The 27,977-nt window shown below is 46.6% G+C and overlaps 1 protein-coding gene across 2 annotated transcripts; it reads left to right on the top strand.

Moving 5' to 3' along the window:
* The first annotated feature begins 1,679 nt into the window (after positions 1-1,679).
* pum1 (pumilio RNA-binding family member 1) lies at positions 1,680-26,762 on the top strand. Of its 2 annotated transcripts, none has more exons than XM_030788820.1 (22): positions 1,680-1,740; positions 9,740-10,053; positions 10,409-10,477; positions 10,755-10,857; positions 11,015-11,202; positions 11,424-11,590; positions 11,835-12,078; positions 12,381-12,474; positions 15,743-15,844; positions 16,073-16,215; positions 16,416-16,554; positions 16,724-16,849; positions 17,157-17,447; positions 18,169-18,405; positions 18,829-19,096; positions 20,032-20,161; positions 21,233-21,367; positions 21,775-21,912; positions 22,143-22,268; positions 24,129-24,250; positions 26,113-26,305; positions 26,486-26,762. In XM_030788820.1, exons 2-22 carry the CDS (start codon positions 9,751-9,753, stop codon positions 26,615-26,617), a joined length of 3,450 nt encoding a protein of 1,149 aa, XP_030644680.1. In that variant the 5' UTR covers positions 1,680-1,740; positions 9,740-9,750; the 3' UTR covers positions 26,618-26,762. The 2 variants fall into 2 exon arrangements, with proteins under 2 accessions (XP_030644680.1, XP_030644679.1); XM_030788819.1 differs by having other exon boundaries at positions 10,752-10,857.
* Positions 26,763-27,977: the final 1,215 nt, after the last annotated feature.

The following is a 27,977-nucleotide window of genomic DNA, read 5'->3' as shown; positions in this document are numbered from 1 at the left end:
TTAATGTAAAACTTTCAGAGAAATTTGTGATCTCTGTGCCAGGTATATGTAATATAGATAGTCAGTATTCCCCGCCTGATGTTCTTTCTCAGTTTTGCGTGAAAGTGAAAGTGTCTTTTTCATTTGCATTGTAATTTGTTCCTGTCTGGTTCATCAGCATTCTTAATTGTGCGATTTTGAATGTTTGAAACTTTATTTTTTGTATTTAGGGTAATTGTATTGAACTGTGTGTTCCGTGGAAATATCTGACACTCAAAAAAATAAAGGGCAAACTTCTCCCTCAAAAACAAAAACAAACAAAAATTAAAACAAACAAACAAACAAACAAAAACCCAAATCACACAAGCAAGCCAAAAAGAAGAAGAAGCATAATAGCATGTCTCTCTTCCAAAAAAAAAAAAAAAAGGGAAAAAAATAGTAGCCCTCTCTTTTCATCTGAAAATGCTATGTAGCATATTACCACTTACAGTTTTGTTGCTGTTGTGTCTGTTGTTGTATGTAGTCCTGTAAGTTATAGTTCAGGAGGGACTCCCAGGCTCCTTACCTCGAGATTTCTCCAGAGGCTTTTTCAGTAGGTCAGAAACTACTGAACTTGCATCAGCAAGCTCCTCTTAGCGCCATGCATGACATGTCTCCTGTTACATGGCTTGTCTCGCTTTCAGATTCTCAAGAAACGCTCGGGTGAAGAGGAATTAAATTATCTTCTAATGGTACGGGGTTTTGACGAGCAATTTCGAGGCAGAATCTATTACTTCATTACAGTTTACTGTCTAATGGTTCTCTGTGAACGTTACAGAAGGACTCGGTTTAAACGGAATAGTTTTTTAATGCAATCATTAACCGAGCTCTAACGATTCCAATTTAATCAGACGTTAAACGGATCTTTTCCGGTTTGAGGATGAAAGGCTTCATTCAGTCATAGATGAGTGGAAAGGTATGATCAGACGTAACTTTATTTTCATATTAAAGTCTGTTCACAGGTTTCTTGAGGGTTTCCATTTCAAACTGTAAAAATAACAAAGCATTAACTGGCTCGCATGGGCTAATTGCTTGTATCCTTAATATAGACATTGGCCTAATTTAATAAAATTACAAATATACCAAATACGTTAATGAAACGAGAGGACACTTTTACATTCATTTCTGTGAGACAAATACAGGCTCTCTTACAGTTTGCAGTCAGGTTCAGAGTTTTTTCTCACACTCTCTGTTAAAAACATTCTGAATATGATAGGTAACGCACCACGACGCCCCCAGCGTGCATGCAGTCTCCGCGTGCCACCGAACACGTTTCAAGAAAGACGGAACTTGTTCGAAACAATGCAGGCTGATGTAGAGTAACCTGAGCCTTATTTTAAACTAGTATGTCTACAATGGAAATCGGTAGACGATTAAATAATTCTGGGACAGACTTCTTAAAAAATATTAAATGGGACCTGTGTCCAGTTTGGGCTTTATACAGCATTAATTATCCTAGGTAGTTTATTATTGCGTAATAAATCTCTGGAATTATACAATCTGTGTACAATCTGTAATGTGTGTACATGTAATCTGTTCACACATAACAAAGGGATAGAGCGACACTCCCCTCTTGGCGCAATGAGCCGCACGCTCGCTCTCATTCTACCCATGATGCAGCGCGCGGGCTCGCTCTGTCTGAGCCGCCATGTTGTCGGAGTGAAAGCCAGGGACCCGCAGCGAACCGGGGCTGAAATCCGTCTCCATCCGCACCCTCCACCTGTGAGTAACATCACTGTCCCGAAACCAGGTGCTCCTTCAGAGCCCATAAGAACCGAAGTGTGTTTATATGTGTGCCTTTTATTACCGATAGCTGTTTTGTAAGGTTCCTTTTGAGGCTCTGTCGCCCCCCTCCTCCCTCTGAAGTCTTCCCTCTGTTGTATCGTTCTTCCTGTCCAGACGGCTCGGGCCTTTTGTTAGAGCAAGCGTCACGAGGACCTGTAGAATAGCACTATACGGTAGACACCCGGCTTGTGATCGTCCTGGTAACGTTTGCGTGCTGTTTGGTCACCAGGTGTATGTGTTTCGCGAGAATACTCGTGTATTTTGTTTGTGTCGGTTGCATTTGAAAGCAGTGCATCTGATGGCCAGGCCGTGAATAATCATACGAGTTCATCAAAACGATTCTAACCTTTGCTAGTTCCGCCTTTGGTGTCTCCCTGCATGTATGCTTCTCTACATAACAATAACGCTATGCATATGGGCAAAAAATCTCTTACAAACGGCCCAGCTCACATGCAGTTAACTTAAAACATCTTTATTTTCCATGCGGTACAAGCTTACGCCTCCATAGTTTGTTGGCGAGATTCATTAGCAGCGTTCGTGGGATAAATTCGTAAGACTCGTCTGTTAAGCTATTTTGCTGCTTATGAACATGTCTTTTTTTTTGCAATTAAAGTTTTAGCGCGTGCTTGAGTAATGATTAACTCCGTTGTGGTACCGCTGTCCACTTCCGGGAGGTGTGTATGAAACCACCCGAGCTCGCGGAGTGCCGGTTTCCGGGTGTTTCTATAGTTGTGCCCTAGAAATTCCCAAACAGTCGAGCTCTGACAAGACTGAAGTCACAGACAGGTTTAGGAGGAAGGGCGCCCGTTCTTGTTTGTAACGCTTCGCGCAAAAGTTGTGACTTTCGGTTGTTTCCACTCCAGTTTCCAAAGGGGGCGTACATTTTGAAGGTTAGTCGTGGATGTGTGGGGGTGGCATTTTCCATTTTCTGTCACATATTGTATGTGTGTGTGTGCAGTCTGGGAAGTTGCTCTGAAGATGTATACCAGTAATGTGGTACTGGTTTCAAGGACACGCATACAATACTCAAAACCACGTTGTCATCTTAACTTTTGACCTGATGTAGTAACACGTGTAGACTTGGTGTGTTAGGGACCCTTTTAACCTCATGTTGTAACCCTTCTTTTTGGCTGCGGGCATGGTGATAACTCGGTTGTACCCCCCCCCCCCCCCCCATCCCCATCTCTGCGCACACACACACACACACACACACTCTCTCTTTCTCCTTTGGATTGCTGACAACTAAAATGCAGTAAAACCCAAGAGAACAGTGATTCTGAAATGATTTTTTGGGGGGGGGGGGGGGGGGTTGTTGTGTGGAGGTGCTGTGTGAAACTGGTAGTCTGTAAGGTTGGTAAGCCTGCCTTGGCACAGTTTGCTGTAATGTCTGCCACAGTGAAAGGTATTATGTGGGGGCAAATGAGAGACTCGGCCTCTGTGTCCGTGGCAGACATTACAGCATTTGTTTGTGTCTGAGTGCCCGTGGCTGGGATGTTTTTAATGTGCTGCTGTTTTGCTGTAAACAAAAACAGGACTGCTTGTTGTCATTTGAAACTGATTTCTGTTGAAGCGCAGAGAGAATTTTTATTGTCGTTATTACTATTATTATTATTATTATGTATTAAGAATGGCCAGTAGAGCCTAAAATGAAACTCCAGTATTTTGTAGGCGTATCGTTTTGTGTTATCTAGTATGAATCATATTGTGGCACAGTACTTTGTTGACTGTAGCTGTGTGCTTGTATAGTTTGAAGTTCACTGCGTCTGTCCTTATAAACGCAGTCCGCTCGCAGCAGCGCTCATCACTAAGGAGATTTGTTTGTGTAAATAAGTCTCTTTTAAAATGATGGATGAAGCTCTCGACACAGTAAAAGCTGTCTTTAATCTGTCCCTCTGCAACACGCCGACTAGTCACCTGTCCCTCTACAACACACCGACAAGTCATCCCGCAGTTACCAGAGACTGTGTGACTTTCAGCATTAGCACGAGTGTCTTATTTAACATGTACTTGTCATATGCTACTACTAGTGTGTTGTTTTTTGGGTTTTTTTGGGTGAATTTTATTATTAGTGTGTAAAAGTCAGTTTATGGACTGCATTGTGGTGTTGCAGACTGTGTTCCCTTTCTATCTCAGTTTTCTCTATCTCAGTTTTTTTTTTTTTCCTTCCCTAAGTTGATTCTTATTGGTTCTCAGTTCGTCTCGTGTTGTGATGCACTCAAAACATTGAACAGTGGAGCCTCCTTGAATAGTTCATCAGGTGAATATTTCTATTGAAGAGGTATGTTTGGAGGACAGGGACTTCTTTGAATGATGTCATTTTCTGGTTTTCTCTGGCATTCTCGCAAGAAAACCAATCAGGATGCAGCTCAGTGGGTTGACGAGGTCACTTGATTGGACGAGGGGGTTTGGCTGACTCAAAACGAGTGTATTCTGGTGTGCTTCCATCTGTAGGTGTTTTTCGTAACAATGGGAAGAATGAATTTTTCATTACGGTATCTGTGTCGGGATGCGACGTGACCCGATAGGGAGGCCAGACGTACGGCCCAGATCGCCATTTAACCCTCGGCCGTCGACGACTCGGTCAGTGAAATTTCCTGGCCTCCCGAGGATTTTATCTGACGTTCCATTTTCGTTGGCGACCGACTGAAGTTGCATCGCCTAATGTGTTATTGGGTTTTCTGCCCAGCTGTGCAAATGCTGAATTACTATCTTATTTCCCAAGATGCATTTGTGTTATAAATGGCTCATTTCAGTCTTCTATTTAAAAGAACATGGCTCTCTTGTCTTTGAGCCTGCCAGGTTTGTAGATGTTGCATTCTTGTGTGGTAATTTAGACGTTTGTAAGGAGGTTTGTAGGTGTATTTAAACTTTGAGAGTTCAGACAGATGACTGAATGCTGTACTCAGTCAATAGACACGCTGACACTTGGAGTCGACAGCTCCAGACGGAACGCCTGCTAGCTTTACTCTGACAGGAAATAAAGTCCGTTTATTTCCACTGTTTAAAAAAAAAACAAAAAACTGCTCGCTCTAGACAAAGAATGGTTATTTTCTTAAAAAACAGGAAGGAGTAAATGAAGCTAGTCACAGAGAAGCTTAAGAATGTATCAGAAGAGAAACTTGATTAGGCTGCCACATTACTTTTCCGGAACCATCCGTTTTGTAATCTGGCGAGCCATCCACGGAGTCGTCCGAGAGCTGAGGGAGAAAGCGTCCTGTTTACTGTGAGCGCCGGCATTTTGGTTAAACGTGACCCATTTAAGTCTGTGAATGGACCACCTGAGGACAGGACGGGGGGGCGGGGGGGTTCCTATGTCCTCTGTCCTCTGAGTTACCTGTCACTATCTCTCCAGTTCTCCTCATATTGTACATAGCACAGCCATCGCGCTAGCTCTTTGTATTACACTTACGGAAACCTCTAACAGAGTTAGCACCACAGTCCGAATTAAAACATCACAGAACAATAACTGAGACAGGCAAGAGACAGTGGAGTTGAAGGAAAAAAAAAAAGAGATTTCTTTGTTTGCGCAAAAAAAAAAAAAAAAAGAAAGAAAGAAATCCTGGCGGTATAAAATATTATCTCGCATGTTCATCTGACAGAGCGCGCGGACCTTGTTATCGGCTGCTCCGCGCGTTTCTGAAGTACTGCCCTCGATTACTGCTCAGCTGACTACAAGTCAGAGCTGGGTTTTCAGGATCGGAGGATCTGCCGACCGGGGGTTTGGACTTTGATCTGAACACATCCTCGGTAGGGCTTGTCCCCACCCCCACCCCCAACCCCTCCACACTGGGGTTGGGTTTTTACTGAAACAGGCCACCTGACAGCTTTGTGCCGTGTGCTGGAATACTCTTGTCACTTTACTGGTTGACAGTTTAACCAGTTAGTCAACAGATAAGCTTACCTCATAAGGGGAACCTTTATGTAAAATAAAGGCCAACAGTGTGGTGGTTTTATGACCGCGGTGCTGTAAACTGGACCGTACAGTAGAGAGAGAGAGAGAGCGGAGCGACTGTAAAAACCTCCAGGGAGGCGGTCAGGATCATTGCGGTGAAGTTAGTATATGTCTGGACGCGAACGTGACCTGAGATGGTCTTTGTGTCTTTTAGAGTGTCGTGTTTTGATGGCTGGACAGTACACGGTGTTCTTAAAGAACACGCTGGACCCTGTCATACGTCCCCGTGACAAATGTCAGTGCCCCGTCCAACACTGCTTCTCACATGTGTTACCCCGTTACCATGGCAAGCTGATTGTCTAACTGGAGCAGCGCTGTATTATAGGGAAGTCTGTGTTTTTTTTGTTTTTTTTTTTATAACAGTTTGTGTGAGTACAGGAATGCAGTTTGACCTACTCTGAGCTCAGACTCGCTATGTCAGTGATACTCAATAGCCCCACTGACTGTGTCTTTGGGTTTGGTGTCCAGCTTTCATGCTGCAGAAAAATTAGAACTTTTCTCAATAGCGTTGATATGAATATGCCAATAAGAGCTATCGGTAAAAGAAATTGGAGCCATAACGTGAAAGACTAGACTCTCGTCTTTTGGGGCGCAGCGTACGGAATTGGCCTGAGGTTACGATATGAAATTTGGACTGGATGGAGGTATGCTGCTCTGCTGTGGTAATGAGACGAATGTGAGGGGGTAAAATGTTATCTCCTCCACGTTCTCAAATCCAGCGACGGCCAAGGGGGTCACGCGATGCACCCCCCCCCCCCCCCCCGCGCTGATTTTAAAACAAGCGTGTGTGCTGTACCAAACGCGTAAACACAAACCATGCACGGTGGATAAAACATGATCTCTCTTCAGTGATCTCTCTGAGAGAGAGCAGCTGAGCAGAGCTGGAGGAAATTGTCTCATGCAAAAAGGACGGGGCTCGTGTCGACGGGGCTCGTGTCGACGCGGCGGAGCGCGGAACGGACGAAGGCGTCGGCCGTGCCCGGGCCTTTAGCGGTCACCATGGAGACGCCCGCGATAAAACAGAGAAGTTTCCGGGACCGGGGAGGACGACCCGCGGTGTGAGGACACCGTGCTGTCAACACGTCAGATTTCACGTCATTCGTGTCATCCGTTTATTTTATTTTATTATTTTTAATCCACTGTTTCGTCCGCTGTGACCTTCTAGCTGTATTTCTGGCATTTGTTCAGCAGATCCAGATGAAATATTCTCCTTCATTATTCTCCACGAGATTGACTTTTTTTTGTTGTTGTTGTTGTTTGTGCAAAGAACTTTTGGTAGGTGCCTGGAATTGTGGTTTTTGTTTCGTTTTGTCTTTTTTTAAAATTCTTTCCATAAAGTTTTCAATGTCAACCCTAAATGTGGAGTTGACACTCGACAAAAATCACATTTTTAATGATTTCTTTTTTTGGGCCCTTTTGGGGTTTTTTTTAGCAGCTTGTAGACAAAAGGAAGACACGGAGATCAAATTGGGAGTGAGTTTTAGTGTGGAAAGGCTGGTCTGGTTTCTGTCTGACATCCTTCTCATTATCTGCTCTCACACACTGGTGAAGAGAGGGCTCTGGGCTCTGAGGACACATTTTTAAACATATGTTTTCTGATGATCAAAGGGTCACGTTAAAATGAACTGGAAATAGAAACATGAATATGGATTGAGGAGGGTTTGTATGGTATTTAATGAGACGTTGCAAAGATACATTCGTCTTTTCCTGGTACACTAAGATTTTAAGTTATTAATTTTCACGGCCGACATTTAGACATAGCGTTTATATGTCGACAAAGTTGTGAGCCAACGTTTTTCCTGCTTGGCCGAACTCGGGTCCCAGCAGTGGGTGAAAGTAGTGTAGGAATATGGGAAAATGTTTGACTCCAAATCTGTCTTTTTTTTTTTTTTCGTTCGAATAATCCCAGTATAGAAGCTGCCGGACTTATTTTAGGATCCAGATTCTGACGGTAATGGATTATGACTTGAAAGTCTGTCATGTCAGCAACGAAAAGGGAGAAAAAGAAAAATGTCTTTCGTGACTTCCACCGTGCTTAACAGTCATACAGAGAGGCAGGGCGACATCTCTCCGTGCCATAGCGTGGCCTTCTGACGGACACACTGCCCTGGGGTTCAAATTAATGTGCAGACTGTGTGTGTGTGTGTGTTCACGCTTAACTAGCACTGTAAAGAGTGAAACTGCTCTTGTGTGGATTGGATTGATACTGGTTGTGTTCATCTTGCCTGTGGGGGTCAGTGGGTATGTGTTGTGAGCTTTGGTGAATGAGAATAGTGCAAGGAGTAATAGAAACTGGCTTCTCTGTGTGTGTGTGTGTGCGCACGCTTGTGCACGTGCAGTAGCGTGTCAGTGTCTTCATACTGGCTGTCATGCACTGTGGATGCTTGTTTTTGTTTTACGCTCTGGTGGAACGAGCGCTGTGTGTGTAGCGTTCTCTGTGTTCGCGTGTGTGTTACAGGCTCTGGTGGAACGAGCGCTGTGTGTGTAGCGTTCTCTGTGTTCGCGTGTGTGTTACAGGCTCTGGTGGAACGAGCGCTGTGTGTGTAGCGTTCTCTGTGTTCGCGTGTGTGTTACAGGCTCTGGTGGAATGAGCATAGTGTGTGTGTTGAAGAGCGAAACTGTCTATGTGTGTAACTGTGACTATAATTGTTTGTGTATAACTGTGTGTAGATAAGTGTGTGTGTGTGTGTATATGTGTGTATGTGTGTGTGTGTATGTGTGTGTGTGTGTGTGTGTGTGTGTGTGTGATGTTTTGGATGTTTTTTCAGCCTACCGCGGAAAATCACAGACGACGTGCATAGACTAGAAAATTTAAATGTGGTGCACCCCCCCCCCCCCCCCCCCCCCCCCCCCCCCCCCCCCCCCCCCCCCCCCCCCCCCCCCCCCCCCATGATTTAACTTTTTCTGTCTTCTCCAGGGTGTTGTAGACTTTATTTGTGTTATTATTCATGCTGTTGCATCGAAGCATAATTTGCTGTTATACCTTTAAGAGAGGAGGAGTCAGTGAGTGATGTAGCGAAGTTCTTGTCAATAGAGAGTTCGTGTAGGAGAAATAAAACCTAATAAGAGAGTACAGCGCTAGAGATATTCGCAGTCTATCCATTTTTCGCAGGGGTCCTACACCCTTAACCCCCGCGAATGTGAAGGGTCAGCTGTAATTCTGTGTGTGTGTGTGTGTGTGTGTGTGTGTGTTACAAGCTCTGGTGAAATGAGCATAGCGTGTGTGTTGAAGAGGAAAGCTGTGTGTGTGTATATATAATTGTGTATAACTGTTTGTGTTACAGGGCCTGGTGGAATGAGCGTAGCGTGTGTGTTGAAGAGGAAAGCTGTGTGTGTGTATAATTGTGTAAGTGTGTGTGTGCATATATAATATAATTGTATAACTGTGTGTGTGTGTGTGTGTGTGTGTTGCAGACTCTGGTGGAATGAGCTTAGCGTGTGTGTTGTAGAGGAAAGCTGTGTGTGTGTGTGTGTGTGTGTGTGTGTGTGTGTATGTATGTATATATATATATATATATATATATATATATATATATATATATATATATATATATATATATAATTGTATAACTGTGTGTGTGTGTGTGTTGCAGGCTCTGGTGGAATGAGCGTAGCGTGTGTGTTGTAGAGGAAAGCTGTGTGTGTGTAAAATTTTGTAAGTGTGTGTGTATATATATATATATATATATAATTGTATAACTGTGTGTGTGTGTGTGTGTGTTGCAGGCTCTGGTGGAATGAGCGTAGCGTGTGTGTTGAAGAGGAAAGCTGTGTGTGTGTATAATTGTGTAAGTGTGTGTGTATATATATATATATAATTGTATAACTGTGTGTGTGTGTGTGTGTGTGTGTGTGTGTTGCAGGCTCTGGTGGAATGAGCGTAGCGTGTGTGTTGAAGAGGAAAGCTGTGTGTGTGTGTGTGTGTATGTGTATATATATATATATATAAGTGTATAACTGTGTGTGTGTGTGTGTGTGTTGCAGGCTCTGGTGGAATGAGCGTAGCGTGTGTGTTGAAGAGGAAAGCTGTGCTCTGGCAGGATTCGCTCAGCCCCCGCCTCAGACTGCCTCCCCCTGACAGCCCATTACCCAGCATGCCTGTGGTGCTGAGTGCTGCGGGCCACGCCCCCCAGCCTGGCCCCGCCCCACAGGCCCCTCCCCCTGCACAGGGAGCAGGCCGTTCCCAAGACGACGCGATGGTGGATTACTTCTTCCAGCGGCAGCACGGTGACCAACCCGGATACAACAACGGCAAACACCGCTGGCCGACCGGAGACAACATTCACGCCGACAACCAGGTGACGGCCACACCCTCCTCACCTGGCTCTCGTACAGACAGACAGGGAGAGAAAGGGTCGGACGTCAGAGAGAGACAGACGTGCAAAAAACCAGCTATCATTACGTCTAGATGTGGAATGTAATATTACTCACACGGTGGCTGTTGGAGCATCATTCCTCACACACACACACACACACACACACAGGTTTTTACACACAGTGAGAAATTAGCAGCGTGTCTGAGTTTATTGTTGACACTTTTTCCCCCCTCACACTTGATCTTTCTGTTACTTTAAGTTGCGAGTTTAGACTGTATGTAAAATGATTGTGTGTGTGTGTCTCTCTCTCTGATTTGACGGTTCCTCTGTCACTCAGGTTCGGTCGATGGATGAGCTGAATCATGACTTTCAGGCCCTGGCGCTGGAGGGGCGGGCCATGGGAGAGGTGAGAGGGGACAGGGCGGGGCGGTTAGTGGGGATCTCTGGGTGTCAACGGTGGCTGAAGAGTAGCAATTACAACTGAAGATAGAAATTCCTCATGACCCCTGTCTCAGTTTAACTCCAGATTTCCCTTTTTTAAAGTAACATTGTCGCGTGGATTTTTTTCCTCTCTGAGCGTAATGTACATAGTATGGAGAGAGAGAGAGAGAGAGAGAGAGGAACCGGTGTTTTTACTCTTGTTTCTCATGCTCCCTCTGCCTGGTCTTCTCCTCCTACAGCAGCTTCTGACAGGGAAGAAGTTCTGGGAATCAGACGATTCAGGGAAAGATGGACCCAAAGGGATCTTCCTGGACCAGTGGCGAGACAGTGCCTGGGGGGCCTCTGGTATGTGTGTGTTTGGGTGGGGGGGGGGGGGGGGGGGAGGTAGAATGACTCTGTTCTTCTCAGGGTGTTTTTTTTATTTTATGTCAGTCAAGACTGTTTGCCAGTCAGATTGTTTGCTGTATGTGAGTGATATGGTTCTCCTTTGTCTCCTCTCCAGAGCACTCCGTGTCCCAGCCAATCATGGTCCAGCGTCGGCCGGGTCAGGGTTTCCACGGCGTTGGGGAGGCGGGATCTGTGCTGTCCCCCCGCTCTGAGAGCGGCGGACTGGGAGTCTCCATGGTCGAGTACGTCCTCAGTTCGTCCCCCGCCGAAAAACTCGACTCCTGTCTGCGCAAAGGAGCGTTTGTGAGTGTCACCGCTTCTCCCTCTCCCATTCCTTCCTTTTTTTTTTCTATTCTTTTCTTTTCTATTCTATTCTTTTCCTTCTTCAAATTCCCCTGCTTTCTTTAGATCAGCGTGATAAAGATATCCACAATCATCTCTTCAGCTTACAGTGTTGTTTTTCCTCTCTCTCTCTCTCTCTCTCTCTCTCTCTCTCTCTCTCTCTCTCAACATGTTTCTCTCAGGGCCAGAGGGAGTCTGAGGCTGATGATCCAGAGAAAAGGGTGGAGTCAAAGCCTAAAGCCACGTTTGATGACAGGAAAGAGCTCAAAGAGGCGGAGCCTGACGTTATGGACAACCCCAACGGTTTGCCCAGTCAGAATGGGCTTGACGTTGACGTCAAAGATTTCAGGTACCCCCCCCATACCACTCACACACGTTCACTCCCTAACTTTATTGACATACAGAAGTGACTAATAGTTGTCTAAAGTAAGAGCTAAAAATAAACATCTGTATGCAATTTGTAGTCTTCCATCTTTCTGTGGGCGTCACTTCTTTCACCTGTTGAAACGATAGAACTGAATGTTGATAAAGTATATAGTGTGCCAGGTATTGCTTAGGCACTGACATAATTCTTTCTCTCTCTCTTTTTGCAGTCGCACCCCCGGTAACTGCCCTCCTGCAGGCCCTGAGGTGGATTTGGGTGGGGCAGAGTTGACTGGAGGCACAGGGCCGAAGCCAGCCGAGGAATTCCCCAGCGTGGAGCCTCAGAGCGTGACCCTTGACCCCATGGAATCGGTTTCCATGGAGACGCTGCAGTTTGATTACTCCGGCAGTCAGCTGCCACTCGATACTACAACTGCCACTAATGTCCTGTTTGACTACAACTCCCCCCAACAGGTCGGAACCTCAGCACCAAACAGCCCACAGAAATAACTGTCACTCCTCTTTCCCTCCCTCACTGTTAAATCCAGTCCCGTCACCATGGGTCTGCTGTACCGTTATTAACAGTCAGTTAAGCAAATGCCTGTTGGTAAATGAGTGTAAATGTTGCTGGATACATAAAACCTATTCTATGTGCAGTTCCCTTTATTCATCCTTATTCTGTAACTGTTCACTCGGTCACAGACACTGACCCTGCTGTTGTTTGTCTGATGTTTTTAATTTGGTTTTGTTTTTTTTTGTCGTGTGTTGTGTTGTAGCTGTTCCAGAGGCCCAGTGCTCTAGCTGTTCAACAACTCACAGCTGCACAACAACAGCAGTACGCTCTCGCCGCCGCCCAGCAACCACACATCGGTCAGTCAGTCTGCCTGTCTGTCTGCCTGTCTGCCTGTCTGTCTGTCTGCCTGTCTGTCTGCCTGTCTGTCTGTCTGCCTGTCTGTCTGTCTGTCTGTCTGTCTCTGTGTCTGTGTGTGTGTGATCAACCGCAGTACGCTCTCGCCGCCGCCCAGCAACCACACATCGGTCTGCCTGTCTCTGTGTCTGTCTGTCTCTGTGTCTGTCTGTCTCTGTGCCTGTCTGTCTGTGTGATCAACCGCAGTACGCTCTCGCCGCCGCCCAGCAACCACACATCGGTCTGCCTGTCTCTGTGTCTGTCTGTCTCTGTGTCTGTCTGTCTCTGTGCCTGTCTGTCTGTGTGATCAACCGCAGTACGCTCTCGCCGCCGCCCAGCAACCACACATCGGTCTGCCTGTCTGCCTGTCTGTCTGTCTGTCTGTATGTCTGTCTGTCTGTCTGCCTGTCTGTGCCTGTCTGTCTGCCTGTCTGTGCCTGTCTGTCTGTGTGATCAACAGCAGTACGCGCTCGCCGCCGCCCAGCAACCACACATCGGTCTGCCTGTCTGTCTGTCTGCCTGTCTGTGTGTCTTTCTGTGTCTGTGTCTGTGTGTGTGTGTGTGTGTGTGTGTGTGTGTCTGTCTGTCTGTCTGTTTGTGTGTCTCTGTCAGTCTGCCTGTCTCTGTGTGTGTGTCTGTGTGTCTGTCTGTCTGCTCGTGTGTGTCTGTCTGTCTGTCTCTGTCTGCCTGTCTGTCTGTCTGTCTGTGTGTGTGTCTGTCTGTCTGCCTGTCTGTGCCTGTCTGTCTGTGTGATCAACAGCAGTACGCTCTCGCCGCTGCCCAGCAATCACACATCGGTCTGCCTGTCTGTGTGTCTTTCTGTGTCTGTCTGTCTGTCTGTCTCTGTGTGTCTGTCTGTCTGTCTCTGTGTGTCTGTCTGTGTGTCTGTCTCTGTGTGTGTGTCTGTCTCTGTGTGTCTGTCTGTGTGTCTGTCTCTGTGTGTGTGATCAATAGCAGGACATTCTCGCTGCTGTCCAGCAACCACACACCAGTCTGTCTGTGTATGTGTCTCTGTCTTTGTCTGTGTGTGTGTGTGTGTGTGTGTGTGTGTGTGTGTGTGCGCGCGCGTTTGTCCGTCTGTCTGTGATCAATAGCAGTACACCCTTGCTACTGATCGATAGCGACCCCATGTCGGCCAGTCTGTGTATGTGAGAGAGCATTTTCATGCCTGTTTACTCACAAATGAAATGGAATAAATCCTCTGAGTCTTTAGGGTACTAGCAGAGATAAACAAATATCACATTAATGGGTTGTGATTCAGTGTCTTGCCGTTTTATTTGATCTGTCACAATTACACTGCTGTAATCATAAAACCTGTCACCACGGTAATGCAGTTCATTCAGAGGAGTGTTAGTGCCAGGGAGGCTCCAGACAGAGATCAGGCTTAATGTTCTGGCTTGTGTCAATTAGTGGAGGGAAGACACCTCTCTGATTGACGTGAGGTGAGAGAAGCATCGTTAATGAATCATGAAACAGTGTCATTTCACACGCCGGAGTGAAGTAATTGATAAGACGCTTGTGTGATTCTCAAAGAAATTATTCATACCAGGAGCTTGTTAGTGATAAAACCCCATCATGTTCCCTCATGCTCTCTGATATTCCCCACCCACTCTGTGCCATGTGTTAAGGTCTCTGTGATATCACCGTCCACGCTGTGTCATGTGTTAAGGTCTCTGTGATATCCCTCTGCACTCTGTGCCATGTGTTAAGGTCTCTGTGGTATCACTGTCCACGCTGTGTCATGTGTTAAGGTCTCTGTGATATCACTGTCTGTTCTGTGACGTGTTAAGGTCTCTGTGGTATCACTGTCCACGCTGTGTCATGTGTTAAAATTGTTGGCCCTATTTGTTACGCAGGCTTTTTTCCTTCCTCAGTAGGATTATAGCTGGTTCTGTCTCAGAGTGAAAATGGGTTTTATTTCAAACAGAGCATCTAAATGCCTGGTCTTTGGGTAAAGACTGTGTTTATGAATCCTTTGGACTAAAGATGACACAGACTGGCAGTGCTGAATGATACCTTCTGAGTCGTGTTTCTGTTGAACTGCGGAAGTGAAATACAGAGAGCACGGAGTTTATTCACTCAGTCGCTCTTATTGTTTAGTATGGGCCATGGCTGTGTTGTTGCTCCCGACGACCAGTGGGGTTTGGCATTTTAACTGTCAGGGGACCTGAGTGTCATCCAACTTCAAGAGGTTCCCTTTTTACTCAGCCCTTCACACACAACTGTGTTTTACCATGTGGCCTCTATAAATCAGTCAGGTTTTCTGATGGATGGTAGGGAACTGGCGCTTTTAAATTTGTGAGGTGCATTATACACCAGTTACAGGAAAAAAAAACAGCCCAACCTGTTGAAGATGCGGCCCAGCTCTCGTTATCACCATTGAGAAATCAGAACCAGAACACGGGTGTTTTTCACAGTTTATTATCTTTGTGTCATTTGTGTTACTATTTAATTTGTAGGCATCAGTTAGACTGTAGCTGAGTTTTGATGCAGGCCGTGGCTTTAGGTGACCTGTTTAAAACTGTCAGAACTTTCTCATTTCCTTCACTGTGAAGCAATGTGCTGTGAGCGCTGTTCTGTTTGACAAACTGACTGGGAGAATATAGGTCAATATGCCGATGGGTGGGGATGTGTGTGTGTGTGAGTGTTTTAGTGAAAAGATATACCTCTGTGTGGGTGTGTGTGTGTGTTTTAGTGAAAAGATATACCTCTGTGTGTGTGAGTGTGTGTGTTTTAGTGAAAAGATATACCTCTGTGTGTGGGGGGGGGGGTGTGTGTGTGAGTGTGTGTGTGTGTGTGAGTGTGTTTTAGTGAAAAGATATACCTCTGTGTGGGTGTGGGGGGGTGTGTGTGAGTGAATGTGTTAGTGAAAAGATATACCTCTGTGTGTGGGGGTGTGTGTGAGTGAGTGTTTTAGTTAAAAGATATCCCTCTGTGTGTGTGTGTGTAGGGGTGTGTGTGAGTGAGTGTTTTAGTTAAAAGATATCCCTATGTGTGTGTGACAGGAGGCAGAGGCATACATTTGTCAGAGATAATTTTGTCATTCTCTACATGTGTTGTAGTGAGTAATAATGTGTGTGGGTGTGTGTATCACTGTGTAAACCTTTCTTGTGTCATTGTGTTCCAGCCTTTGTTCCCTTTTGAGATAATTGTATTATAGGGAGTAGCGGTGTAGGAGTGTGTGTGTGGGGGGGGCGCCGTCTAAGCCTTTCGTGTGTCATTGTATTCCAGGCCTGGCTCCTGCGGCGTTTGTACCCAATCCCTACATAATCAGCGCGGCCCCCCCTGGTACAGACCCCTACGCTGCCGGCTTGGCCGCGGCTGCCACCCTCGGTGAGTTGTTACCATGGAAACGTGCTCCCTGCAGGTCTGCAGTGGGTCTGCTACAGTCGACCCGTGGGATGGAAACATATATTGCGTGGTTTATATGCTTATGATGTGGCCTTTAAGGATGCTCTACAGAGCACCAGTGGAAAGACTTTAAAGTTAAAATGTTTAAAATAAACACATGGAAGTTAAATTGTGTGTGTGTGTGTGTGTGTGTGTGTGTGTGTCTCTCAGGTCCAGCGGTCATGCCCCCCCAGTATTATGGAGTAACTCCGTGGGGTGTGTATCCTGCCAACCTGTTCCAACAGCAGCCCGCTGCCCCGTCAAATTCAGCCAATCAGCAGCCAGCCGGTCAAAACCAGCAGAACCAGCAGCAGGTAAGACGTTTGTGCCGCCGACAACACACCGCCGCTTTCTCTGAGCTCTGACACACCCTCTTTCTGATTGGACGTTCACGGGCGCCGTGCAACCACATAGGTTGTCCCAAGTGTTCATCCCTTCTATTGGCTGTCATCTGCATTTTCCGCGTCTCCTGCGTTCACTGATGGATGTTCGGATTGGCATGTCGTGTCTTTAGGTGATGCGCTCCGGAGGTAACCAGCGACCTCTGACCCCCAGCCAGAGTCAGCAGGGCCAGCAGACCGACCAGCTTGTTGCCGCAGCAGCGGTGAACTCTGCTCTGGCTTTCGGCCAAGGCTTAGCCACAGGCGTGCCCGGTGAGTCAGGTCCCACCACCCTCCTTTTTTACATTACCTCATTTACTTTTATCATCATCTACATCTGAGAGGCCATGTGAACTGCTCTAAATGGACTCATGTGGATTCTCTCTCTGTGTGTGTGTGTGTGTGTGTGTGTGTGTGTGTGTGTGTGTGCGCGTTTTTGTAGGTTACCCAGTATTGGCGCCGGCTGCGTATTATGACCAGACGGGTGCGCTGGTGGTGAACACAGGCGCTCGCAGTGGCCCCGTTCGACTCATGGCCCCTGCCTCCGTCATCATCAGCCCTTCTGCAGGTACATCCATCACCTCACTTGATCATCCATCCACCTCCGTGTCACCCCTGCCTGTCCGTCCATTCTCCTACCTGCTCGACCTTTCTCCAAACTCATTTACCTCTGTCTCAGTTCATCAGAGTCCTTCATTCCATACAACTCTTAACAATTATAACTCCAAAATTTTTGGGAGGACAAGACTTATTAACAAATGTAAAATCAGTATTAAATACAGCTGTGTTGAATATAAGGATTTTAAACGTGCAGTAATGAGGTGCATAAATTATTGATAAGATGCTTATTTCCATATTGGTCCTCTCTCTTCCAGTTGCGGCAGCTGCTGCCTCTGCGGGCGGGGCTAACGCAGGTCTCGGGGGCGGGGCCAGCGGGGCATTCCGTGCTTTGGGCTCCCAGCAGACTGCAGGCCAGCAAGCGGGCGGAGCTTTGAGTGGCAGCTCCTTTTATGGGAGCGGCTCGCCAAGCTCCTCCTCTCAAAGCTCCTCTCTGTTCTCCCAAGGCTCCGCCCAACCAGGAAACTCCTCCCTCGGGTTCAACGCTAACCCCTCCTCCTCCCTGGGCGCTACACTGGGTGCGACACTCGGAGGCTTTGGGACCGCAGGTGTGTGTGTGTGTGTGTGTGTATGTGTGTGTGTGTGTGTGTGTGTGTTCAGACATGTGAGACAGGGAACTGACAAAATGCCCACACACAGTGAAAGTTTAAAAAACCTTTGGCGCAGATGTTGGAAGACACTTGGACCCCATTGGCTCCATCTGCTGTTGTTTTCCAGTCTGCAGAGTGTTGGGTTTTCTCCTGACAGAGCGTGTTCAGATGATGAAATATGAGGCTCGTTAACTGCAGCGCGAGTGTGTCTGGTGTAATCTTGAAAGACTGAAGAGTTTTTAGAAGTATGGAAAAGGCTGGAGAAAAAAGCGATAACGGAGACACGGAGCCCGCTTTGATAATCATCAGATTAATGAAGATGTTTGATGTAATTAGCCATAACTGATAATATTTCAGCACCAGGACACTGGGGGTCTGAATTTTATACAACTCCATTTACTGTTCACTGTGTGTTGGAGAAGGAAAATGTCCAATTCTAGACCCCTGGTGCAAATGTATGAGTTCTTTTTTTTAAACAGAAAAAGTAATGAAGTGTTTGTTTTTCTCATAATGACTAAAATCTCTTGTTCTCTCTCTCCCTCTCCCTCTCTCTCTCTCTCTCTCTCTCTCTGTCTCTCTCTCCCTCCCCCTCTCTCTCTCTCTCTCTCTCTCTCTCTCTCTCTCTCTCTCTCTCTCTCTCTCTCTCTCTCTCTCCCTCTCTCTCTCTCTCTCTCGGCAGTGGCTAACTCCAGCTCCAGCGGGTCTCGTCGTGACTCTTTGACGGGCAGCTCTGACTTGTACAAACGCACACCCAGCAGCCTCACTCCTATTGGCCACGGAGGCTTCTACAACGGCCTGGGATTCAGCTCCTCCCCCGGCCCGGTCGGGATGCCCCTCCCCAACCAAGGCCCCTCCCACTCTTTAACCCCGCCCCCGTCACTGTCCACCCACGGATCCTCGAGCAGTCTTAACATTGGTAAGCCGGTGTATTGTGACTGACTGACTAAGATCAGCTCCGGTTCAGACCCGTGACTCTGAGCAGAGTTACAGATGTGTAGTATTGTTCACAGGGCGTTAGCTTTTTGCTTAAAAAAAAAGAAAAATCATGAGTTTGCATGATGAGCTCTAGCCTTTCAGGCTTCTGAGTCCTACACTCGTCGCTAGAAACAAAAGCCGGTTTTCACTGGTGCTCGTGCAGGTAGTCGGCCAATCAGCAACCTTTCACCCCTCTGCCCCCGTTGGCTGTCGGTTCTTTTCATGCACTGATTTGTTATTACTGTGGTCAGGTGGAGGTCCTGCCCCACATGCCCCTGCCGATGCCTGGGGTCAGATGGCGCCAGTGGGGAAACAATGGTCTCTAACACCTTGTGTTTTCCTCTGTTGCTCCTCCCCCTCTCAGGTGGTCTGACCAATGGCAGCGGGCGATTCATCTCTGCCGCCCCGGGGGCGGAGGCTAAGTACCGCAGTGCCTCCACAGGCTCCTCCCTCTTCAGTCCGAGCAGCCAGCTCTTCCCGTCGTCACGGCTGCGTTACGGAATGTCGGACGTGATGCCGTCGGGACGCAGCCGTCTCCTGGAAGACTTTCGGAACAACCGCTACCCCAACCTTCAGCTCCGAGAGATCGCCGGACACGTGATGGAGTTCTCTCAGGACCAGCATGGCTCCAGGTCAGGAGACTCGTGCACACACACACACTCACACACACACTCACAACACACAACTACTACACATGATACATACAAATCTCCTGTGCAGTACCTACAAACACACAGCCATACAAAACTAGCATGTACTATTCATTCACAATCATTCTCACCCACACACACAGCCAGCCTCAACCACCACACAAAACAACCTTCTGTCATACACACTCACGACCACTCACTCTGTCTCACTCACACACACACCCAGCCACAAAACAACCAAAACAACTCACTCTGTCTCACACACACACACACCCAGCCACAAAACACAACCATTCTGTTATGTACGTGATCTCATTTTTCTCTGACGGAGACAACAACCTGTAACAAATATGCTCAGAAACACGCTCCACATTCAATATACGCTCACAACCGCTCGCTCTCTAACTCACACACACACACAAAAACACACACACACACACACACTCCAAAAGCAGATTCACAGACACCGCCGGCTGTCCTGTGTCATGCAGAGCTGTACTCCTGCTTTCCACAGTAAGGGTGAAAATGTCAAGCAGTTATGATTAAATGAGTCTGTCTTCCACAGGCCGTCTGGTAGAAGTGCCCTCTAAAGTTTAGCGCAGGAATGAATCAGGCCAACCTCAGCTCTGTTTCAGTGCGTAACAGTGTGAACAGCTGTTTGTTAGATAATGTTACACATTTTTCCCCTCCTCTCTGACTGTCTGGCCTGTCTCCACTGGTCCCATTAGTTTAATCCAGTCGGACTGGACATGACCAGCTAGAACTGGGCTTCTGTGCCGGACAAGAGACTATCAAAGAAACTTACCATAATGGGCAGGGTTTTACACCAGCCTTAACCTTGTTAACCCAGTACACACACGCACACACACGAGCACGCACACACACTCCCTGACTGTGCACCTCTGTGTGGTGTTCAGGTTTATCCAGTTGAAGTTGGAGAGGGCCAGCCCTGCAGAGAGACAGCTGGTCTTCAGTGAGATCCTGCAGGCCGCGTACCAACTCATGGTGGACGTGTTCGGGAATTACGTCATCCAGAAGTTCTTTGAGGTACAGCCCAGCGCCTTCTGCATCGTGCCGCAGTTTTAACGGCAGTATTATATTTGAACGGCAGTAAAACCACAGCTCGTAAGATCCACAGTGCTGCGTGTGGTGGCCAGGGAGAGGGGGGGGGGGGGGGGGGGGGGGGGAGAGCCTTGCCAGAGACTCGGAGTTTGGACGACAGATCTGACAGAGAGCAGAACTACCACACAGAATATGACTAGATTTATAATGTTTCCACTTCAGGGCCCGTCTGCGTCTGGTCTAGCGTAGTAATTACACACAGTATGACGGTAGAGAATAACCTTATGAAATATCATGCAAGTCTTCACAGTCAAACTGGGACTAATAGGTTAGAACGTTTTCACAAATAGAAAGATTAGAAGAAAGTATGTTTTAAAGTAAGTAATGAGTGTACAGCACTGAGAAGTATGAGTTGAATTGGAGTAAGTGTTTTTGTAGGACCTGTATGGTAACTGTGACTGAAATGAGTGTGTTTAAATATAAAGTGTCCCAGACACATGTGTTAAATTATTATCATTCACTTCAGAAAAACAGAGAAAGAGTTTACTGCAGGTGTTTGAGAGGTTTTATAAAGACCAATATAAATATTAGATTACATTAGATTAGATTTATAAAGATGAATACAGATGCACGGACATGTCAGTGTACAGGAGTGGACAGGTTCAGTGTTATCCAGTGGAGTTGTGTAGAGCGTGTGTGTGCATGTGACTCTGTGTGTGTAACTCTATGTGTGTGTGTGTGTGTGTGTGTGCGCGTGTGACTCTGTGTCACTCTATGTGTGTGCGTGTGACTGTGTGAGTGTGTGACTCTCTGTGTGTAACTCTGTGTGTGTGTGTAACTCTGTGTGTGTGTGCGTGTGACTCTGTGTGTAACTCTGTGTGTGTGTGTGTAACTCTGTGTGTGTGTGCGTGTGACTCTGTGTGTGTGTGACTCTGTGTGTGTGACTCTGTGTGTGTGTGACTCTGTGTGTGTGTGACTCTGTGTGTGTGTGTGTGTGTAACTCTGTGTGTGTGCGTGTGACCCTGTGTGTGTGTAACTCTGTGTGTGTGTGTGTAGTTTGGCAGTCTGGACCAGAAGCTGGCCCTGGCGGAGCGGATTCGGGGTCACGTGTTGTCTCTGGCACTGCAGATGTACGGCTGTAGGGTCATCCAGAAAGCCCTGGAGTTCATCCCCTCTGACCAGCAAGTCATTGTGAGTACACACACACATGCGCACACACACACACACACACACACACATACACATACACATACACACACACACACAGGTTCTAACCCGTACACTCACATGCGTGTGTGCATACACACACACTCTTGTGCTAATGCATATACACACACACACACACACACACACACATTGAGCTTTGCTGAGTCTTTGCGTGTGTTGGTTTAGCAGTAAACCATAGATTATGTTATAACTGAATTTAATATGATTCCAAGCAGTTTAATTACTGTCTACTGTGAGATGACATACCATCTGTTGCCTTTTTTTATTATTATTGTTACCGTTATCGTTATCATTATTATTTTATTATGATGTAAATACACGCATGACTGAGCGCGTGTGTGCGGCGTGTGTGTGTGTGTGTGTGTGTGCAGAGTGAAATGGTGCGGGAACTGGACGGTCATGTTCTGAAGTGTGTGAAGGATCAGAACGGGAACCATGTGGTACAGAAGTGCATCGAGTGTGTTCAGCCCCACGCCCTGCAGTTCATCATCGACGCCTTCAAAGGCCAGGTGCGTCGCCACGGCAACCAGGCCCCCATGCCTGGATAAATGTCAACATTTGCATAACCTCAGGTTTCTGTTTGTGTTCTTTTGTGTCTCTTTCTCTCAGCGTAACAGCAAGAGAGAGAGAGAGACCTACCTTTTTAATTTTTAGGAGTATTTGTGAGTAACCCTGTGTGTCTGTGTCTGTGTGTGTGTGTGTGTGTGTGTCTGTGTATGTCTGTGTGTGTGTGTTGCAGGTGTTTGCTCTCTCCACACACCCGTACGGCTGCAGAGTGATCCAGCGGATTCTGGAGCACTGCCTGCCTGAGCAGACCCTCCCCATACTGGAGGAGTTACACCAGCACACTGAGCAACTGGTCCAGGTAACACACACACACACACCGACTCACACACCCACCAACACACATACAGCATTTACACCAGCATACTGAACAACTAGTCCAGGTAACACACACACACACACACACACCGACTCACACACCTACCAACACATGTACAGCATATACACCAGCACACTGAACAACTAGTCCAGGTAACACACACACACACACAGACTGACTCACACACACCGACTCACACACCCACCAACACATGTACAGCATTTACACCAGCACACTGAGCAACTGGTCCAGGTAACACACACACACACACCGACTCACACACACCGACTCACACACCCACCAACACACATACAGCATTTACACCAGCACACTGAACAACTAGTCCAGGTAACACACACACCGACTCACACACCTACCAACACATATACAGCATATACACCAGCACACTGAACAACTAGTCCAGGTAACACACACACACACACCCCGACTCACACACCCACCAACACACACAGCATTTACACCAGCACACTGAACAACTAGTCCAGGTAACACACACACACACCCCCCCGACTCAAACACCCCGACTCACACACCCACCAACACACATACAGCATTTACACCAGCACACTGAACAACTAGTCCAGGTAACACACACACACACCGACTCACACACCTACCAACACATATACAGCATATACACCAGCACACTGAACAACTAGTCCAGGTAACACACACACACACACACACTGACTCACACACACCGACTCACACACCTACCAACACATGCACAGCATATACACCAGCACACTGAACAACTAGTCCAGGTAACACACACACACACCCCGACTCACACACCCACCAACACACATACAGCATTTACACCAGCACACTGAACAACTAGTCCAGGTAACACACACACACACACACACACCGACTCACACACCTACCAACACATATACAGCATATACACCAGCACACTGAACAACTAGTCCAGGTAACACACACACACACACACACACTGACTCACACACACCGACTCACACACCTACCAACACATGTACAGCATTTACACCAGCACACTGAACAACTAGTCCAGGTAACACACACACACACACCGACTCACACACACCGACTCACACACCCACCAACACACATACAGCATTTACACCAGCACACTGAACAACTAGTCCAGGTAACACACACACACACCCCCGACTCAAACACACCGACTCACACACCCACCAACACACATACAGCATTTACACCAGCACACTGAACAACTAGTCCAGGTAACACACACACACACCCCCCCGACTCAAACACACCGACTCACACACCCACCAACACACATACAGCATTTACACCAGCACACTGAACAACTAGTCCAGGTAACACACACACACACACACACACACTGACTCACACACACCGACTCACACACCTACCAACACATATACAGCATTTACACCAGCACACTGAACAACTAGTCCAGGTAACACACACACACACACGCACACCGACTCACACACCTACCAACACATGCACAGCATATACACCAGCACACTGAACAACTAGTCCAGGTAACACACACACACACCGACTCACACACCCACCAACACATATACAGCATATACACCAGCACACTGAGCATATGGTCTGGATAGCACACACACACACACCAAGCATATACATCAACACATTTAGAAGCTGTTCCGCGTAGCACGCGCCCACACACACACACACACACACTCATATGTAGAAATACTTTGGAAGCCTCTGCTGTTGTGGTGTAGCTGTAAGGATGAGTGGAGCTCTGAGCAGTGTTGTGGGGGAGAGCTCTGGTGAATTGTGTAGAGTGAGTGTGTGTCCGTGTGTCTGCAGGACCAGTACGGGAACTACGTGATTCAGCACGTGCTGGAGCACGGCCGTGCCGAGGACAAGAGTAAGATCGTCGCTGAGATCAGAGGAAACGTTCTCGGACTGAGCCAGCACAAATTTGCCAGGTAACACACATGCATGCACACACACGCTCACACACGTATACACACACACACACACGCACTCACTCACGTATACACACACACGCACACGCACTCACTCACGTATACACACACACGCACACGCACGTATACACACACACGCTCACACACGTATACACACACACGCTCACACACGTATACACACACACGCTCACACACGTATGCACGCACACATACACACACACACACGCTCACACACTCACACACGTATACACACACACGCACACACACTCACTCACGTATACACACACACGCTCACACACGTATGCACACACACATACACACACACACACGCTCACACACTCACACACGTATACACACACACGCACACACACTCACTCACGTATACACACACACGCACACGCACTCACTCACGTATACACACACACGCTCACACACGTATACACACACACGCTCACACACGTATACACACACACGCTCACACACGAATGCACACACACATACACACACACACACGCTCACACACTCACACACGTATACACACACACACACACACGCTCACACACTCACACACGTATACACACACACACACACGCACTCACTCACGTATACACACACACGCACACACACTCACTCACGTATACACACACACGCTCACACACGTATACACACACACGCTCACACACGTATGCACACACACATACACACACACACACGCTCACACACTCACACACGTATACACACATACGTTCACTCACGTATACACACACACACGCTCACACACGTATACACACACACGCTCACACACGTATACACACACACGCTCACGCACGTATACACACACACGCACACGCACGTATACACACACGCGATGAAAATTGTGACAGTTTTCACCAACAAACTTTTTTTCCATGACAAAAATGAGAAGTAAATAAAAATGCACCTTTGAAAATAAACACTGACGAAATATATTACCATTTACGTCAACGAAAAATAAGGAGATGATAATGTCAGTTATACCCACCCCTCCTCTGGAAATCAAACATTAAACATTTTAACTAACGTTAACCTGGCATCTCAAATCACAGCTAAGGTCAGAAGAAGGAAACGAACGGATTTGTGGACACATTTTAGATATAATACAACTGAAAATAAAACACCCTGCAAAAGAATGTGGGTGCAAAAAATACCGCAAACCTCATTTTGACTAATATCTGACTAAAACTTTTATAGTTTTCATTGACTAAAACTAGACTAAAACTAATAATGATCAAATGACTAAAAGATGACCAAAACAGATGTGTTTTAGTCAAAAGACCAAATCCAAATCACCTATCAAAATGAACACTGACACACACACACACACACACAGGCACATACACACAGATACACACACATAGCCATCTGATGTTTAAAAGAGAAACAGTGTTGGCTAACAGTGGAGAGTCAGAGGTATGTTTGATTGACCAGACGTCTCCAGTGCTGTCACTGTGAACAGTACAGAGACCTGAGTTACATTGGAGGGTTTTTAAATGTTGTTTAATATGAAACATGACTGATAGCAATAATGAGATCTGTGACCAGTACAGAGACCTGAGTTAAGTTGGAGGGTTTTTAAATGTTGTTTAATATGAAACATGACTGATGGCAATAATGAGATCTGTGACCAGTACAGAGACCTGAGTTAAGTTGGAGGGTTTTTAAATGTTGTTTAGTGTGAAACACGACTGATATTAATGAGATCTTTAACAGTCACTCCCTCTGCTTCACTCTGGGCTTCAAACTGTTTGACTGAATTATTAATTGACTTTTAAGTGCTAACCCTGTATGTGTGCACCTCTGTTTGTGTGTGTGTGTGTTTGCAGTAACGTGGTTGAGAAGTGTGTGACACACTCCCTGCGTGCGGAGAGGGCCATGCTGATTGATGAGGTGTGTAGCATGGCTGACGGGCCTCACAGTGCCTTATACACCATGATGAAGGACCAGTACGCCAACTACGTGGTGCAGAAAATGATCGATGTGGCCGAACCCACGCAGCGCAAGATCGTCATGCACAAGGTGTGTGTGTGTATGTTATGGGTTCCTGGCATGGCGTGCGTGCGTGTGTGTGTGTGTGTCTCGGTGTAAAAGGGTTTCTGTTTGTACATCCTGTCCACTTCTGTAACATGTTCTGATAGAGTTGGCATAGCATGTAAATATGTATAATGTAGTAAGTGTGTGTGTGTGTGTTTTCTGTAGATCCGGCCCCACATTGCCACTCTGAGGAAGTATACCTATGGCAAGCATATTCTGGCCAAGCTGGAGAAGTACTATATGAAGAACGGAGTGGATCTGGGACCCCTCTGCGCCCCCCCTAACGGCATCATGTAACACCCCCCCCCCCCCCGGGTCACACACACCCTCGAGATGCTGAGTGTGACTGTACGAGAAAGAGATCTGCTCCCAGCGCAGAAGTTGTGGAGTTGGGTGACTGCACCTTTGCTGAGACACCCATCCCAGGTTTCTGTGCCCCCCTGCCCCCCCCCCCCTCTTTTTCTGTCTCTAAGCATCATTTCATCTCTCTTTCCCTCCCTTTACTTAGACGTGATCCTCCTTTTTTTTCTGTTCATGTATGTAACGAAAGAATATTTGATTTAATTTCACTTTGAATCATAGAGGATCACAGAGACACATTTGATACACACACACTCACACACACACACACACACACACAGTGTCTTTTTAACACACCTACTCTTTCATAACGCGCGCACACACACACTTTATCGCTAATAGACTATACTGCTAACATAACGCTGGCATTTAGCATGGGAGCCGTTTTTGGTCTTGCTTCTATAAATATTTAGTGCATACTTGGTGTAGACCTTTGCATATATATATAAATATATATATATAAAACTTTGTAGTTTTTTCTGGTTTTTGATGTCCAATCTGTATCTATAATCTACCCCAGTAGTGAATACATACTTCTGATTGTATAATTGTACATTTGTAAACCTTCGCTGATGTAAATGTGGATTTGCTTCTACTGCCCTTTTTGGTATGAGGAGGAAGAAAAAACTCACCATGGAGGATTAAAAAAAAAAAAAAAAAAAAAATCTTGTGCATTTCAGTGTAAATTCTCACTTCTTTGGTTGTGGTTTTTTTTTTTTTTTTTTTTTTTTTGAGTTATGAGTTGTTGTATATTGTAAATTGTAATATCAAGATTTTTTTTGTTGTTGGATTTGAAAAGCCCTTTGGATTACAGCGTAGATGTACAAAGAACTTAAAGGAGAAAAAAAAAAAAATGCACTCTCTGCTTTTAGCTCTCTTCACTAGCCACCTTTCCTACATCGCCGTTCATTGCCTCCCCCCCCCCCCCCCCCCCCCCCCCCCTCTTTTTTTTTTTGGGTTCTTTTCTTTCTCTCTCTCTCTTTTTTTTAAGATCTTTTATAGTCCCTCCCTCGTTCCAGGGCCGATATTTGCAGGCGCTATACATGCAGCGCGTGTGCGTAAACAGCGGCCCTGGACGTGTGGCGTGTACAGAGGTCCATTCTTTGTCTACTTGTAAGTGATTGTAAGATACTGGCAGTTGGTTTTGATTTGGAACACTCTGCAGTGTATATTTAAACATCTTTGTGTATATTTCCTATGACTCTTTATGCGGGCACACTTGTAACCATAATGTGTATAGTTAACAGATGCTGCGTGTGCTTTCTGCCTGGGCAACTATTTTTTGTAACTCCAGTTG

This window comes from Chanos chanos, chromosome 12 (assembly GCF_902362185.1).
Source record: "Chanos chanos chromosome 12, fChaCha1.1, whole genome shotgun sequence".
Lineage (NCBI taxonomy): Eukaryota > Metazoa > Chordata > Actinopteri > Gonorynchiformes > Chanidae > Chanos > Chanos chanos.
This window is presented reverse-complemented; position numbering and strand designations above follow the sequence as displayed.

Bases quoted from the DNA above. Each gene is read 5' to 3' on its own strand.
- pum1 (XM_030788819.1), top strand. From the start codon at position 9,751: ATGAGCGTAGCGTGTGTGTTGAAGAGGAAAGCTGTGCTCTGGCAGGAT. The intron at 10,054-10,408 runs GTGACGGCCACA...TCTGTCACTCAG, and splicing joins ACATTCACGCCGACAACCAG to GTTCGGTCGATGGATGAGCT. The intron at 21,913-22,142 runs GTGCGTCGCCAC...TGTGTGTTGCAG, and splicing joins TCGACGCCTTCAAAGGCCAG to GTGTTTGCTCTCTCCACACA.